The sequence below is a fragment of the Thermobia domestica genome, chromosome 8 (assembly GCF_964235325.1).
Source record: "Thermobia domestica chromosome 8, izTheDome1.hap1.1, whole genome shotgun sequence".
Lineage (NCBI taxonomy): Eukaryota > Metazoa > Arthropoda > Insecta > Zygentoma > Lepismatidae > Thermobia > Thermobia domestica.
The window spans coordinates 159,144,470-159,161,922 of NC_137461.1; the positions used below are offsets into that span (position 1 = coordinate 159,144,470).

Here is a 17,453-nt window from a genome sequence, read left to right on the forward strand (position 1 = left end):
AAGTTCACTTGGCGGGGGCTGGGATCCTCCATTCAATAGAGTATCAAAAACTATCTAAAGGAATTGATGGGTGTTTTCACGTCACTCTTACCGTTCCCGAGATATTGACCAAAAAAAGTTCCGATTTCGGGAGATTTAAGGAGCCATATCTCGGGAGCCATATCTATAAGTCATACAGAGAACATATTGGTGTTAATCAATAGCTAAGAGGATGGTGAACATTTTGGTACCAAACAGTAACCGGCGGTCACTGGCAAACTGGACACCGATCCCCCCACCCAAAAAAAAAATCGAATTTTGGGAGATTTAAGGTTACATATCTCGGGTACCGTAAGTCATAGAGATATGCCACCTTATGCAGAGTCGTTTCGACGTATGATTAGCGTCATACTAAAAACCTGATTACTGCATTAAACTTACGTTTGTCGCGAGCCGTTCTGACGCGTGATTAGCGCCATAGACATGTTTTCTACTGTGATCAGGTCTTCAGTATGACGCTAATCTTACGTCAAAATGACTCTGCATAAGGCCAAATATATTTTACAAGTTTAACCGAACACATTTGATCTGGATTGTTTTACATAGTGGTAGTTCTTAACCTGCTACAAGCTTGTAAAACACTGCGTTGCGCAGACCTCTGGTTCCTAAGTTTCCCGTAAAATAAAAACCAAATAAAGGAGATTTCTTTTTACGGCAATGCGGAAGTTACTGGTTATTAGAAATACATTTAACTAGAATATTGAAACTAAATCTGCAATGCAAGCTGTCGAATACCAGTAGCAGTTTCAATACTTTTATCTGTTATCTCTTACTTCTCTTTGATTTACATTAGTTTCGTGAGGGGGAAAGAAACTACAGAAAAACAATATATATTTTATTAGAAAATTTATTTATAATACAATTTATTGTTATTTACCCTGAAAAAATATGGAAAAATGGAAGTGTTCATTTTCTTTCTTCTTCTATTTATTTCCCTTTCTTTCTTTTTTTTTCTTTTACTGGATGGAAAATAATACACGTCTGGTAGACAAGACTTTTTAAGTGACATTGCTGCCAATATTAAGGAATATTAAAAGCATAATACAGATTTATTGTAGTTTGTTTCAACGTACGGTATTTGGTCCCAAACAAGAACAAACCTTAACATTAACAAAGCAAAATATTATATAATATACACAAAAACAATCAATATTTACAATAACTGATCCAATTACATTGGAAAATACAGTTAAATTTATTTATAAAAATTAATATCTACTTTCACATTGATGCATCATAAAATAATACAACGTTACTCATGTATGTGAAATTGCCTATAGTGCCAATAAAAAACATTTATAACAAATCTGACTTCTTCAAGAACTTGAAGTGAAGGATTTTTGGTCTAAGAGCATAATATGTAACTTTTATAACATATAATGGGTTTACTTTTCCTCAGACTCGGGCAACAAGAATATAAAATAAAAATAAATATGATTTACGCTTAATCAAATTATTTACAACTACTCAACTTATAGCATAAAGAGTGCATAACATATACTTTACATACTTGTATTATACTGTATCATGTTACAGTTCTAAACTTACATACATAAAAAGCAGTGCAATACAATATCAGGTCACTATGATCAATATAGTAATACTTGCATAAAGACGTGAATACAAAATTGACTACAGTAATTGTTAATATTATCATGGCGACAGTTTAGCACATAATACGCCACTTTTTCATCTATCAATTCGTTAGTATTAATCAGAAAAAAATATATTTTCCCAAGTATTTCATTTAAAAAAGGATTTCAGAAGCTTCTATTCATTATCATCTTTAGTCAATATTTTAAATAGAAAATTACAAACAGTGTAAGAACAGTAGAGAAAAGTTGTTTAAGTACTGAAATTAAGTAATATTTGATTTTTAAGCTTACTTGACACATTTTCTCTGTTTATAAGATGAGAACTATTGAAACGTATTGTCAAATGGTATAGAGCGATTTAATGTCGTATGCAGGTGAAAATACATTGTATGGAATGAAGACATCCTGATCACTTATTATAATAATAATTCTTACTTTCCAGATTTGTTTCAACATTTTAAATGTTCATTTGCATATAAATCTTCGACTGAATATGTCTTTAAAGTATTATTATTAATATAATTTATCAAATAATACTTGAAGCATGAATGAAAAACATGTAGCATACATACTAAGCGTGGCTGCATTAAAAAAAATATCATATCAAACAAAATTGTTTGTTGAGTACTGCTAATCAACAAACTATAAAAGTATTATGAACTTCGAACTAAGTAACGTTTTATTTTGCAAGGTGCAATATTCTCTATTTTATGTGAAGAATGAAATATATTATGACAATAAAATATATATTTCAGGTTCTCAATATTTAGGAATACCAGATGTCCAGGAGGAAAAAAGAAACAATTTATCCAGATAATTAAAGTGATCATTATTGGTATTGATAAGAAAAAACAAATTCATGACATGAGATTTGTTGCATTTTACAATTACTTATTTAAATATCAGCGATGTGCCTGACAACATTAACTGAAACTCGTATTTTCCTTTACAAAATTTCCGCGATAATCAGAACTACGAATTTCTGAATACGTCTCTTTTTACGAAAAACAAAATTATTACAAATTGATCAGGGACATGCGTAGAGCCAACTGCTTGTCACTGAACGAACTATTCGAGACGTTCTCTACGTTTTGAAAAATGAAAAATTGCATTTGCATATTTCATCAAAAGCTGATCCAGATAATTTTCTAAGAAAAAAAAATTGGACACAAACTACAATAGAAATGGACGTCTGGTAATCCAAACAATACTTGTTTACAAAGTAACTCACGACTTATTGTTTATATACTTAATGCACATATTCTACAGGGAAAATATTTGAGATACTTTCAGAAGATGAAAAACTATAAAATTACAAAAATTTCTGTAGCAGAGAATATATAAACCAAGCAAAAATAAGTATTATACGTACTATTTTCTGGCTAAAATGGTACTACGAAATTATAAACACAGACGTAGGTATTTTTTTATTGCATTGAACTTGCATATTTTAAGAAAGAAAACCTTACGTTAACTTTCATTAAATATTATAATGACATAAACAAATTGATAATAACATTATTCCTATTTTACACATTGTTGAAATCTTAAACATACACTTAAGTATTTATTTTTCTTTTCTTTTTTTCAGAAAAAGGCACTTAGTAATCGTTGTGTTGAAACGATATACTTGGTTTATGAAAATAATGCACAGAAAATCTCAAAAATATATGGCGTAGTTTTATTGTGGATTGTGAGGTAATAAATACAAACTGTGCAACTTTCTTTTCAATTAATTCCTTCTTCATACCAGTTACTGGGAAGTGATGAAGATCTACATCCGAGATTTATCTCATATATTGGGCGTTCTGATACATATACATATATTTCATTTGTCTGAATATCCCAAGCGCAGAAGCTCTGAAACAAATAAAAGATATTTCATTAACAAAATTGTAAATTTTTACATACATGAATCAATTGTGAGGTAGGTATCTAATCGTTTAAAATATTGATATAATACACCGCTGCTCTCAATACTAAAAGAAAGAAAAACTACGCAAAATCTTGAGAACATATGCAGTTAGTCAAAATTGTAGTATAATCTTGTCAGCTACACGCTATGAAAAGACATAATAGCATCATAATGAATGAATATTTCATGGATTACATTGACTGGTCTCGAATGGAAAGAATATCTTATTTGATCATTAGCAGTACAACATTCACAAATTCCAACCTAAGATTGTACTAGTTAACGTGTTCAGCGATATATTGTTATCTATTTATGTATTACAGGAACCAATCACATGATCTTGAATTGAAGATTGATTTACAACAAACAAGAGGAAGTTCGATTATTCCACGAAGAGAATTCATTAAAGTGATGAATATTGGTGGTGGTGAAATTATAAGAGGAATTAGGGAGTTTTGTAGGTGTTCAAGTATCCAAGAAATGATGGTAATGTAAAGGAAATTCAAATGGAACAGCAAGTGGATACTGAATGTGGATATTGGCTGAATCCAGTTGATATGAGATTGGCGGAAAGTATTTCAGTTATAGAACTAACTGTTAATTGCTAAGTATTCATTTATTTATGGTACAATGTAGGATATTTATTAATTCATTTAGGATGTGGGCTCTGTGTTATTTTGAACTTAAAAATATTAATATTTCATGTTTAGAGACGTAGTTCCGTGTAATAGAATTATTATGATAAAATGAGTTTCATACAAAACGCGTTGTCTGAACAAGGACAATTTGGCGAGTTATGTTAGTGACAGTTTGTTTACCTAAAAATTGTTCTCACATTATATTTTAGATATCTTTGTTTGAATAGTGTCTATTACACAGTTTAACCTATATTGAACCCTTCTCCATTAGACCCTGGTTTCGACCCTTTACTGTTAAAGCTCTATCACTTTTAAGATCTGATAAGTTTAGCAGCTGAACTGTTGCGAGTGAGGATGATGTATCTACGTCAATTTGTCAATTATTTTGAAAATGAAATTTTTGAGTTTTACGTCCCACAGTTATGCCGGTTAGGCTAAAAGAGACGGTGATGATGAGTAATGAATGAAATGGTGGAATGAAGGAAGTGGGAGAACCCCGAGAAAACCCACGCAGACGGTGTTTGTCCACCACAATTATTTTGAAATGAATAGAACTCTTGAGTTCTGTTTTCGATACCTTCGAGAGCTACGTTCTACGAGTACAATCGACGTTATTGACAAAAAATACGCATGGAGTTGCAATATTCTTACGCTAGCAGCAATATTATTTTTGGCGCTACTTCTCTACTAACTTTCAGAGGAAAATAAACTCTGCTAAAGGCAGTAAAGAGGATCAAACGAAACTTACATTTAGGAATTAAGTATCTATGCTGGTAGTTCAATATTCCATGAAAGGAATATGGGATATGAATAACCGCCGTTAACCGTGAAGATGTTAACGGATTGATTCCATTAACAAATTCAACTGAATCTTCCGTTAAAGTCACCACTAGTAAAAATGCTAATGGATTGATTCTATTAACGAACTCAACTGAATCTTCGGGACGACTTGGGCAATGGGGACCAGTTGTCGACAGAGACGAGATGGGTATCATTCGATTCGTATTAACGATTAGATCAATAATTGATATGCCATTTTCCCGAAAATCCAATTTTAACCCGGGAAATTAATAAAAATTCGGGATTTTGAGCAATGGGAACCAGTTATCGACAGGGACGAAATGGGTATCATTCGATTCGTATTAACGAGTATATCAATAATTGATATGCCATTTTCCAGAAAATCAAATTTTAACCCGGGAAATTAATAAAAATTTGGGATTTTGAGCAATGGGGACCAGTTGTCGACAAAGACGAGATGGGTATCATTCGATTCGTATTAACGAATAGATCAATAATTGATATGCCATTTTCCGGAAAATCCAATTTTAACCCGGGAAATTAATAAAAATTCGGGATTTTGAGTAATGGGGACCAGTTGTCGAGAGACGAGATGGGTATCATTCGATTCGTATTAACGAATAGATCAATAATTGATATGCCATTTTCCCGAAAATCCAATTTTAACCCGGGAAATTAATAAAAATTCGGGATTTTGAGCAATGGGAACCAGTTATCGACAGGGACGAAATGGGTATCATTCGATTCGTATTAACGAGTATATCAATAATTGATATGCCATTTTCCGGAAAATCAAATTTTAACCCGGGAAATTAATAAAAATTTGGGATTTTGAGCAATGGGGACCAGTTGTCGACAAAGACGAGATGGGTATCATTCGATTCGTATTAACGAATAGATCAATAATTGATATGCCATTTTCCGGAAAATCCAATTTTAACCCGGGAAATTAATAAAAATTCGGGATTTTGAGTAATGGGGACCAGTTGTCGAGAGACGAGATGGGTATCATTCGATTCGTATTAACGAGTAGATCAATAATTGATATGCCACTTTCCCGAAAATCCAATTTTAACCCGGGAAATTAATCAAAATTCGCGATTTTGGGCAATGGGGACCAGTTGTCGACAGGGACGAGATCTTCGGGAGTGGATTTTCGGGAAAATGGCATATCAATTATTGATCTACTCGTTAATACGAATCGAATTATACTCATCTCGTCCTTGTCGACAACTAGTCCCCATTGCTCAAAAACACGAATTTTTAATTTCCCGGGTTAAAATTGGATTTTCGAGAAAATGGCATATCAATTATTGATCTACTCGTTAATACGAATCGAATGATACCCATCTCGTCCCTGTCGACAACTGGTCCCCATTGCTCAAAATCCCGAATTTTTATTAATTTCCCGGGTTAAGATTGGATTTTCGGGAAAATGGTATATCAATTATTGATCTACTCGTTAATACGAATCGAATGATACCCATCTCGTCCCTGTCGACAACTGGTCCCCATTGCCCAAATCGTCCCGAATCCTCTGTTAAATTCACCGTTACTTCTGAAAATATTAACAGATTGATTCCATTAACGAACTCGGACGAGATCATAGTTATAGCTGTCTACTGAAAAAAAAATCCCTTTCGTTCAAGATTAACGCGCCTTTGGCGTGGGAGGCTCGGGTTCGATTCCCGGCGGGAGCTCATGTGGTTCGGATTCCACGTTAATCAGTAGGTCCACGTCTCATATAGCCTCGCTGCTGAACGGGACGGTAAACTCAAAATCAACTCATGTGAAGTAACGGATGCACTTACATTACAATCTTACAAGGCCCATTAGCGTGATCCTAATAATCATTACAAATTATATAGCTGGCGGCAAAAATATATTTGGCACTACTTTTCTACTATCATAATATTTTAAAAGAACAGTAATTATTATCATATTCACAAAATCCAATCGAATGAAACTCCAACAAAGGTTTCAAAAATATAAAAGCTATATGATTCAAATAAAGCTGAATATGACTCGTGAATGATCTTGCAAGATATCGTACACTAGTAGTGGAATACTGAATGGCTGTAAGTTAATTTTGCAAGTTGACAGTACTGAACAACAAATAGGCTTACGTCTTATTTTGTATCAAATGGAAATACAATTGTTATATTGGTATCATGCAATTAACTATTAATCCAGGGATGCAAATAAGCAACAAAATTTTACCAGGCCCCCTCCCACCCCCAAAAAAGAAGCTACTAGTCCACATCCCACATCCCAATCGTGATTTTTATAGTTTCCACTGTTTAAAAACTCGCCCTCATTGATGAACCACTCGCACCGGGCGAGTGGTTATTTGCATCCCTGTATTAATCCTATGTTTTGAGACGAATTTTGGCTGACTTATTATTTGATACGAAAGCGAATGAACAATTATATAACAGGAAATTAATGTTCGATATTAAATAATCTGGGCAGTTTTTCCAATTCACCATACAGTGTTTTTCTAATATTATTCGACGCTTACTCGTGTCTGAAAGTTTTAGAATTACAACACTTAAAACGGAAGCGAAACGAGATTACTTGTAGACTACGGACCGCACGCAAGAAATGTCAGTCTGAAACGTTCTATAAGGCCCGCGATATGATAACTAATCTGACAATTCACGATATTAGAAGAGTAAAACTGACAACAGAGCTTCTTCCTTGTACTCCCTCTGCGTTATATCAATTGCAAATCTACTGTAAAGCGCATAACCTGAATTGACGTTTGGGTCAACTAATCAACCATTGTAGGTTTTAATAAATTACTTTTGCTTTTTTTTTTTTTTTTTTTGCCTCCTAAAAATGTACTGACTTAGATGAATAACCTTTGAAGTCAATTGCTTGTGTCTTAAAAACACAAAAGTGAACTTCTGTTGCTTATGTTGTTTTCATCCAACAGTTTTGTTCAAGATTCCTGTTCAGGTTTTCTTTGATAATGTATAAATGATATTAGATTTACAGCTTCATCTGGATTATAATCCGCTGAAATTCACAGTTATATACAGTTTATATGAATTTTACCTACCTTTCGTAACGTACTCATTATTCTCTAGAATACCTAACCATTCCTTGTAACTGTATTCTGGCTTAGTGCCACCGTAAACTTCAGGAAGATATTTTGGTTGGACATGATTGTGTAATGATTCCATATCATAACCATGGAAAAAAATCTGTAAAGAATAAAAAATTTTCTTAAATTATAGGCTATATATGATAACAATATACTCAACAATGATTCAAATTTCTAATAACGCATATCCGCTTTTCGTTGAATAAATGTTTTGTAAAACAGTTGATAATAACTGTATAATGACGAAAAGAATATAGAAATGGTTGTAGCTCGTATAAAGAATAAATAAACGAATAGAACAATATTCTTAAAAAATGTATCCATATTTTGTCCAATTTTCTCCCAGAAAATCTTATATATAAAAGAGAACGCACAAATCCTTTGTTCCCTCATCACGCTAATACGGCTGAACCAATTTCTTTCATTTTTGGGGGGTTATTAGGATTTGGACCCTAGATGGTTTTTATCATATCACTTTAATTTTTAATTACCAGTGTCTTGAGATAATTGACCATTCAAGTGTCCATAACGTACAAATCCTTTGTTAGTTCATCATAGGTAAAAATAAACGTATTTATATGCAACCCGCATGACCGTGTCACTCGGCGGGTTAACATAAATGACAGGCGATATAATGTTAACATTTACTGCAATCTACTATGGTTTTTATCATATCACTTGAAAGCGAAAAAGTAAAAATTATCTAAGTAACAAAGTTTATTGCGTTCGGGGGTGACCGCAGCGAAGCGGGGCGGGTTAACATAAATGACAGGCGATATAATGTTAACATTTACTGCAATCTTCTATGGTTTTTATCATATCACTTGAAAGCGAAAAAGTAAAAATTATCTAAGTAACAAAGTTTATTGCGTTCCGGGGTGACCGCAGCGAAGCGGGGTGAACGCTGCTAGTTATTTTATATAAATACTTACAGTAATTGAAATCGAATTAAAAGAATCATCTTTGAGATTATTTGTCTCTATCAATTTGTAAATGGACTCCTATAAACAGAAGTGTAAATTCCGGTTTTGCCTGGGGTGGAAAGATTCCCCGATAGAAGCAGCACTTGAGTTCTTTTATTGGTATATTATTATTTAACATGTATATGCTGTATATTTCAAACTGTACGAGGGGAGGAAACAACCCTGTCCTGCAGACGCAATTGATGCCCCAGACAACAAACAATGACACATCAACGGAACAAGCATTGTATTATTATCAAATAACGGGAAAACGGCTGAATGTTTGAAATCAATTTTTGCATATAATTATCAACCACCCCGAACAGTTTTTTTTTATCAGGTTGTCTAAAAAGTTTAAGCTTTTGGAGGCCAAATATGAGAATTCATTAATTCTGGTTTGAAAAAATAATATCATGAAACCACTTATTCACTATTTTGCTCGATAACCTGCCATTTTGCAGCAACACCATAATCCCGTCGCTATAGAACTTATGTGGTCTCTAGTTAAATATATACATACATATTTTATATTATATATATATATACGTGGTTGCACAGGCTTCATTTTGAAAATAACACAATTCATGTAGTTCTGCTGAGACAGAAACAAGGATTTAGGATTTAGATTTCTCTCCATTTAGCCCGTCACGTTTTGAGGGATGACGTCCCTCGGCGAGCACACTATCTGGGGAAAGGGAAGGAAGAAAGGATAGAGGAAGGAAGGAAGCGGCCTGGGACCTATAAGTTAGGTACCACCCCGGCATTTGCCTGGTGTAAATGAGGAAAACCTCATTCAAGGTAGCTGGCCTGAAAAAGCGTTTTACACTTTTTCGGCCGAGTACCTCCACCGGAAATCGAACCCGGGACCGCTCGCACCGAAGGCGAGAGCGTTAGCGACTATGCTATGCGGGGCCATGAGACAGAAACAAATGATTTTCCTAATATGCAAGGTCCACGCTATACGGTGGATGCATTAAAACCTCCCAGCCATTCTCTCAATTAGCCATGGGTCGTTAAAGATATATCCAGTCTGCCGTTGTCAGCGTGGTATACGACATCCTTTCTGCTGACCAGTTCAGGCAGTTTCTTTTGAATTGCTGGGAGAATTCGCGCTAACAGTCGACACCATTGGCCCGAGTCCATCATTCTGCCTAGCAGCAGCAGCACTTCCATCCCATTAAATGCACATCGTAACTTCCTGGGCGTCTATATGGATTTGCCAGACTGTAGAGCTTCTTCTAGCTTTGATTGAAATCTTTGTCGTATGTTGCCCACTCTTCGTTACTCGTAATCAACCGTCTCAGAAATGCCTTGAGTTCCTTACACTTCATTAGAAACTCGCACATAGAAATTCGATCGGATAAATGCTTTCTGAATCAGATCATGCGGCATCAGAATGTTGCGATTCTTTTCGCAGCTAGCTTCTTCCAAATGGTTTAATACGGTTTGGCGTTGGACGTTTAGATCATTGGCGATGCCAAGATTGCTTGCATGCTGAACTTGCTCGACTTTCGACATAATTCATCCACTTTTGCTGTGATTGGTTGCCCACTGCGAGGAGCATCTTGTGGATATCGAAATTTCCAGAACGAAAGCTACTGAGCCATCTTTTCACTGTTGCACTTGATAACGTATCTTGACCCTGCATAGCATTTGTGCTCTCAGCAAAAAGAAATTGTAAAATGTAGCACAGTTTTGTAGAAAGTCCACTCTTCTTCAAGGCGCAATATCTTACGTCCGATTCTAAGAATTTCAATACTCTTTGCACATCTAATAGCGTGAACCGTCAGCTGTCAAACAACCTTAGACCTGATTCGCTACGACTCATACATCCTAAGCAGCATCTTAAGGTTTGGGACACTAACGCCATCTCGTGCGCAAAAAGCTCAATACTTTTTAGACTACCTGACATCATAACTTGAATGAAAACGCATATCTGAAGGGGAAAGTGGGGATCATAATTTATGCGAAAAATCTAGTGTTTAACGAGTCTGTCAAGTTAGGAAGATGAAATTAGGTATATAAACTCATTAGAAATAAGGTAAAAAATTTTCCAACGTTTTTGAAAATTTCAAATTCAGGAAGAAGGGGAATTTTCATTTCTATAAAAATAACAAGTTAGTTTTGTTTCACAATGTGAAACAATAGCAGATTTTCAAACTTTACGAATTCAATACTCAAACTTGAATTAATACTGTGAAATAAGATCAAAGATAGAACCAGTTCTTCGAACGTTGAATCCCTATCTAAAAGCCATTACTCTTTCTCATACCATTTTTGTTATAAATTTAAGTATTGAAATCGGAAGTATTAGTAAATTTCATCCACTTCCGGTTTTGGTAATTTTCTTGGTAATGGTGGTATGTTCTCTTGAGACGCTAAATCAACTCTAAAAATGCAATTTCTCTATATTCTATTAATATTCTTATTCCATGATAACCAACATCGAAACCGGAAACGGCTGATATCTACCACTTCCGGTTTGAAAATGAAATGAAATCTTTAAGTTTTACATCCGACGATTATGCCGGTTAGGCTAAAGGAGACTGTGATTATGAGAAATGAATGAAATGGTGGAATGAGGAAAGTGGGAGGAAACGGGAGAACCCCGAGAAAACCCACGAGCACGGTGTTTGTTCACCACACGGCGCAAGCTGGGATCGAACCACAGAGCCCAAGCATCAGGGGTGAACGCTCTAACACTTCCGGTTTGAATAAAATGCTAACGGAGGAAAGGGAATCTATTGTTGGGATACTGAATAGATAGTAAAATACCGATTTTGCTCAATTGAAATCAGTATTGAAACTGAAAGCAATAGTAAATTTGAACCACTTCTATTTTCTGCAGTGTGTTACAGGTAGTCATGATATGTTGTGTTGAGACGCTGAATCGATTGCAAGGATACGCTTCTCTCTCTGTGTGTTAGTTTTCCTTCTACGGCAATAAACGTAGAAAGCGGAAATGGTTTATTTCTACCACTTCCGGGCTGAATAGAGGATTAATAAAGATGACGGAACCTAATTCCCGTCGGAAGCTCATTGTTCGGAGCCCACGTTAAAGTGGAAGATCCACGTCTCAAATAAGCTCGCTGTTGAACGTAGCGTTAAATCCAAATCCAATCCAATTGATATCTTTTACTGTTCTTGTTCTATGGAAATCAGAATTGAGATCATAACATTAAATTTGAGCCACTTCCGGTTTCGATAGTGTGTTGTGGGCAGTCCCGATATATTTAGATACGCTGAATCATTTTTAAAAGAACGCTTCTTTACCTCTTATTTTTCTGTTATACGGCAAAAAGCATTGAAACAGGAAATTGTTGCTTTCTATCACTTCCGGTCAGAATAGAGGGTTAACGGAAGAGATGGAGTTTACTCTTGGGATACTGAATCGATTGCAAAAAACCGCCTCTGGATATCTTCTACCGTTCTTGCTGTATGTAAATCAGAATTGAAATAGGAAGTAACAGTAAATTTGAACCACTTCCGGTTTCGGTAGAGTTTAAAGGTTAAACCAAAGGCGACCGCGCTATCATTAGTCCAGTTGAAAGGGCTAGTATTACTCATATTGCAATTTACCCATCTTCTTCATTGTTCTGATTGAACGTCAAAGAAATCTTATATATAAAAGAGAACGCACAAATCCTTTGTTCCCTCATCACGCTAATACGGCTGAACCAATTTCTTTCATTTTTGGGGGGTTATTAGGATTTGGACCCTAGATGGTTTTTATCATATCACTTTAATTTTTAATTACCAGTGTCTTGAGATAATTGACCATTCAAGTGTCCATAACGTACAAATCCTTTGTTAGTTCATCATAGGTAAAAATAAACGTATTTATATGCAACCCGCATGACCGTGTCACTCGGCGGGTTAACATAAATGACAGGCGATATAATGTTAACATTTACTGCAATCTACTATGGTTTTTATCATATCACTTGAAAGCGAAAAAGTAAAAATTATCTAAGTAACAACGTTTATTGCGTTCCGGGGTGACCGCAGCGAAGCGGGGCGGGTTAACATAAATGACAGGCGATATAATGTTAACATTTACTGCAATCTTCTATGGTTTTTATCATATCACTTGAAAGCGAAAAAGTAAAAATTATCTAAGTAACAAAGTTTATTGCGTTCCGGGGTGACCGCAGCGAAGCGGGGTGAACGCTGCTAGTCCTCTATATGATTTTCCATAAAAATGATTGGTCAATAGTATAGCAAACTTCAGTTGCATAAGTAATATTATCTTGTGTGAGTGGCTGAATGCATTGTTATAAAAGCGTCAGTCACCGACTGACGCTATTTTATCAGAATGTCAATCCTAACGTGCCCTTTATTCCTATTTAGGGATAAGGAAAACACATTGTTTTTACACTAAATGATAGCCCTATACATACAGTGTCCAAAAGCGCAAGAAATGAAAATCGACCAAATAGTTGCTGACGTAGTTTTAACAAAAACTGGTTCAGATGAATAATAATTGTATTTTAAGAGTTGAAATCAAGGTTGACCCTGGCAAAAAAAAGTACCGGTCGCCGATACCGGTAAAATATCGGTCGGTTGGCAACTTTACCCCCAGGGCAGTATTATAGCATCGTGATAGGTTCACGAAAATTCAGCTGGATAGATTATAAGTTTATAATTTTGTACATAAGGGTATCGTTTATCTCTCAACGTAAAACGCATTAAAAACGAATGCTCAGTATGAGTAGACCTACTTGTGATCTGTGGAAATATCGTACTAATGCTCACTCAGTTATTCTTTGCTCAATTAATGTCATTTCAGCAATGGAAATACAATGATCACAGAAGGAAAAAATCTGCATTCTTTAGCAAGAAAACAATGTCACTGTAATAATAATGGCATCATATGAAATTCCATACGTTGCACTTAATTGCGAACTGTGGCATTGGCTATTGTCTGTTGTTGATGAAGTCTACGTACTGTAAACATAGAACATATGGATGTAAACGAGTAATCAAATTGTTTATGCATGTGTATGTGATTATTGAAAAAAATAATAAAAACAAGCATTAAAAGAAAGAAAGAGAGAGACAAGCAGACAGAGAATATTCTACATTGCGAAAGATTGACTCATAAGAGAAGAATTGTCAAGACTACATACTTCAAATTTTTAGTTCAGTTGCAAAATATTTTGTATATACTCCCACGTATTTCATGAGACAAAATAGAGCATCATTTGTCAAATGATTTATCAGGTGGATTAAAGTTTTGACTGCACGGAGTATCATCACTCATCGCAGCACAATATAGCAAACAGATGCGTATATCTTATACACGAAACCATACCAACGCACGCAGAATTTCACCAAGGGAAGGAAGGGATCAAGCTCCCAAGTTCATCTATTGTTTCAAGATTTTGTATGCCTATCTTAATGTGGTAAAATTTTATTTTTATATCTGTTCAAGAGCGGGAGGGGTTAAAATCCAAAATCTCCTTTGGTTACGCTACTGTACAAGACATATTTAGTACTTACTAATATATCTATTATGAATGAGTACCATAAGTAAAACAATCTGGTCTCCCTTTTTGGAACACGCTATGAAGGCTCAAGGGTTGTATGTAGAGGTTAAGGTTTCACAATTTAAATTCGATCCTCATAAAGGTGATGCGATCAAGAGCAAGCTCTGGCTTCCTTTACTTCCCCAGGGTATCCCAGGTACCAATTTTGAATATCCTAGATTAACCCCAGAACGCATACAAACAAGGGTAGAACTAGAAAAAATATCCCACTGGAAATCGAACCTGGTCAGTCGGTGCTATTATCACGAAGTGAGTTATCAACTCTACAGCAGATACTCGAAGTGTCCCTTGTTTTGATTAAAACACAAGTTCACACGTTTCACCACGTTGGCAGAAATTTTACGAAGGGTAGAAATGTTAATGTTCTCAATGCCACTGCGAATGTTCGTTTCCAGGTCTTGTACAGTTCGAGGATTGTTCTTGTATATCTCTTGCTCCCACAGAAATGAATAGTAGTGTGACTGGGTGCGTGTAAATAAAAGTTTTATCATGATAATTTGAAAGTTTTTTCGTTGTTTTTAGGAATTGCATAATGTAGATAGACTCATAACACACCTTTTGATGCACTGAAACATCAGCAGTGTTGCCAATTCAGAACGCTAATTTATTAAAACTACGATTTCCCTAGTTCTTCTTTACAGAGGCCTCATCCGATTGGTTATCGGTGGAAATGAAAACTTCTTTTTTCTGCTCCATAGTTCCCAAGCTACTCCAACTAAACAAACTGAAAATTAACGACAGAACATCCACACATATGAGTTATCAGTCAATTTACGTGTTTTGTACCAAAAAGAAAAAAAAAAGATTTTCACCTTCGGTTACATCTTGCAACACTGTGTGGCTCCTAGTGTACTTCAACTGTTGCTTCCTAATTTAAAAATATATGCATGAACAAAGCTTCATTTCGGTATAACCATTATTTGTCATTATTTGTGTATCGCTTCAGATTCAAAAGCTCTACTATCTTACAGTAGCGGATCTAGGCTGGGGCTGGGTGAGCTTAGGGTCCCCAGTTTTTAGGGTAGCAAAAATAGCTTAGTTTATTATTTCTATATTTTTGGAAGTTTATAGTAAATTCATCATATACCTATGATAGTCTAGATTCTTGTTGCTTCCCCCTAGTTTTTATCTTCTAGATCCGCCTCTGCTATCTCAAACTCTGGGCACCCTGTAGTTGCAATAAAGAAATAAGATCAAAGGTAAATTCTGATTTTCGAACATATCAAAATGCCATTACTCGCTATCTCTTACTGTTCTTGCTCTATTGGATTAACCTCTTGGGTACCAGTGACATCCATAGGGATGTCATGAAAACGTATCCTTTATTAAGGGTCATATTAATTAGAGATGGCCAGAACCGGTTCCTGCTGGAACCCGTTTTCGGGTCTGAACGGATCAGGTTCTAGAAGATCCGGTTCCGGAACCGGTTTTTCGGATCCAGGTCTGGAACCGGTTCTCAAGATCCGGTTCTGGAACCGGGTTTTCGGATCCAGGTCTGGAACCGGTTCCAGAAGATCTCCAAGAACCAGTTCCTCGAGGAACCGGTTCCGCTGGAACTGAAACTTTGTGACAATCCCTACGCTAAACCCGAGCTGCTGGCAGGCTGTGAACAGTGTGCTAGATGAAATGGTGGAAGCGACAGGCAGACACCCAGGCGGCGGCCGCTTCTCTCATTTGGCTAAATGGACTGGGGACTGGCTAACTCATTGGCTAAACAGGCAAACTGGCCAACTCATTTGGCTAAACACCCACTGGTGGACCAATTTTTTTTTCTGGGAGCGCAAGCGGGTCTGGGCGGGGAGGGTGCAACCGCATGGTCCTCTTTGCAGGTGAACTTTGTGCCTCCTTTACGTCTTTGGGGGCTTTCGGATCCAGGTCTGGAACCGGTTTCTAAGATCTGGTTCTGGAACCGGGTTTTCGGATCCAGGTCTGGAACCGGTTCTAAGATCCGGTTTTGAAAACCGGATCTCCGAGAACCGGTTCCGCCGGAACCGGAACTTTGTGGCCATCCCTAGTATTAATCCTGGAAATGATTTTCTTTTTTGTAATGGATGCAAGGCACGAGTTAGTTCTACTATTTCTCCGTAAGTGACAGCACTTTACTGACAAAATCCCCCCCCCCACAAAAAAAACGTTTTGTCTCCGTATGGCAGGCCTAAGGGAGCATTCAATTACGACACACATATTTGTATTGGCGATAAACAATTAGCAAATTCGAGATCGTATTCCGAAATCGGAAAAGAAAAAACAACAACAACTTTGTCTTTGATTTCTAGTCAATGTTGCCAATCCGAAGGAGCATAAAATCCCTTCAGAACACCGATATTTCCCCTTTTTCAGTCCAAATGTAAACAAGTCACAAAGTTACTTTGACTATGGCATAACTTTGTTGCTTGGCTGGCAGTAATATGAATAAATACATGTGAAAACTTGGCCAACCCAATACAGTATAATATGCCAAACTAACATGTTTGCCTCAGTTTTGGAAGTAAAGTGGCAAAACGCCAAAGAAGCTTAAGGGTATCAAATGTATATAGTAGAGCACCCTAGACGAGCAATTGTGTGAAAGAGGTAGACAGGAACTACGATCGTTGTGGTAAGATAGAATACACTCGGTGGAACATCGTTGCTTCCGTTGGGAGCATCGGGCAGCGTTAGTTACTAGTAAAACTGGGTGAGTAAAGATCGTAACAGTGATCAGAAGCAAGTGCATAATTTCAAGACGCTGCCGCGGGGAAAGCCTGTACCTATTGTGAAAAAGGCAGCGATGGTTACCCTTCATAAAGAAAGGCATTCAGAGCGAGAAATTTCCAAAAAGTTAAGGTTAGCTAAATCTACCGCTAAT

General features: G+C 36.2%; 1 protein-coding gene across 2 annotated transcripts in view; it reads right to left on the bottom strand.

Moving 5' to 3' along the window:
• Window positions 1–861: 861 nt before the first annotated feature.
• Window positions 862–17,453, bottom strand: part of LOC145693312 (clavesin-1-like) — a 208,184-nt gene continuing 191,592 nt past the window's right edge. For both annotated transcript variants that reach the window (XM_081769186.1, XM_081769183.1), the window contains exons 7-8: window positions 8,053–8,197; window positions 862–3,494 (exon numbers count right to left, since the gene is read on the bottom strand). In XM_081769186.1, coding sequence (XP_081625312.1) covers window positions 3,463–3,494; window positions 8,053–8,197 — 177 coding nt within the window. In that variant the 3' untranslated portion in view covers window positions 862–3,462. The remainder of the gene's footprint in view (window positions 3,495–8,052; window positions 8,198–17,453) is intronic.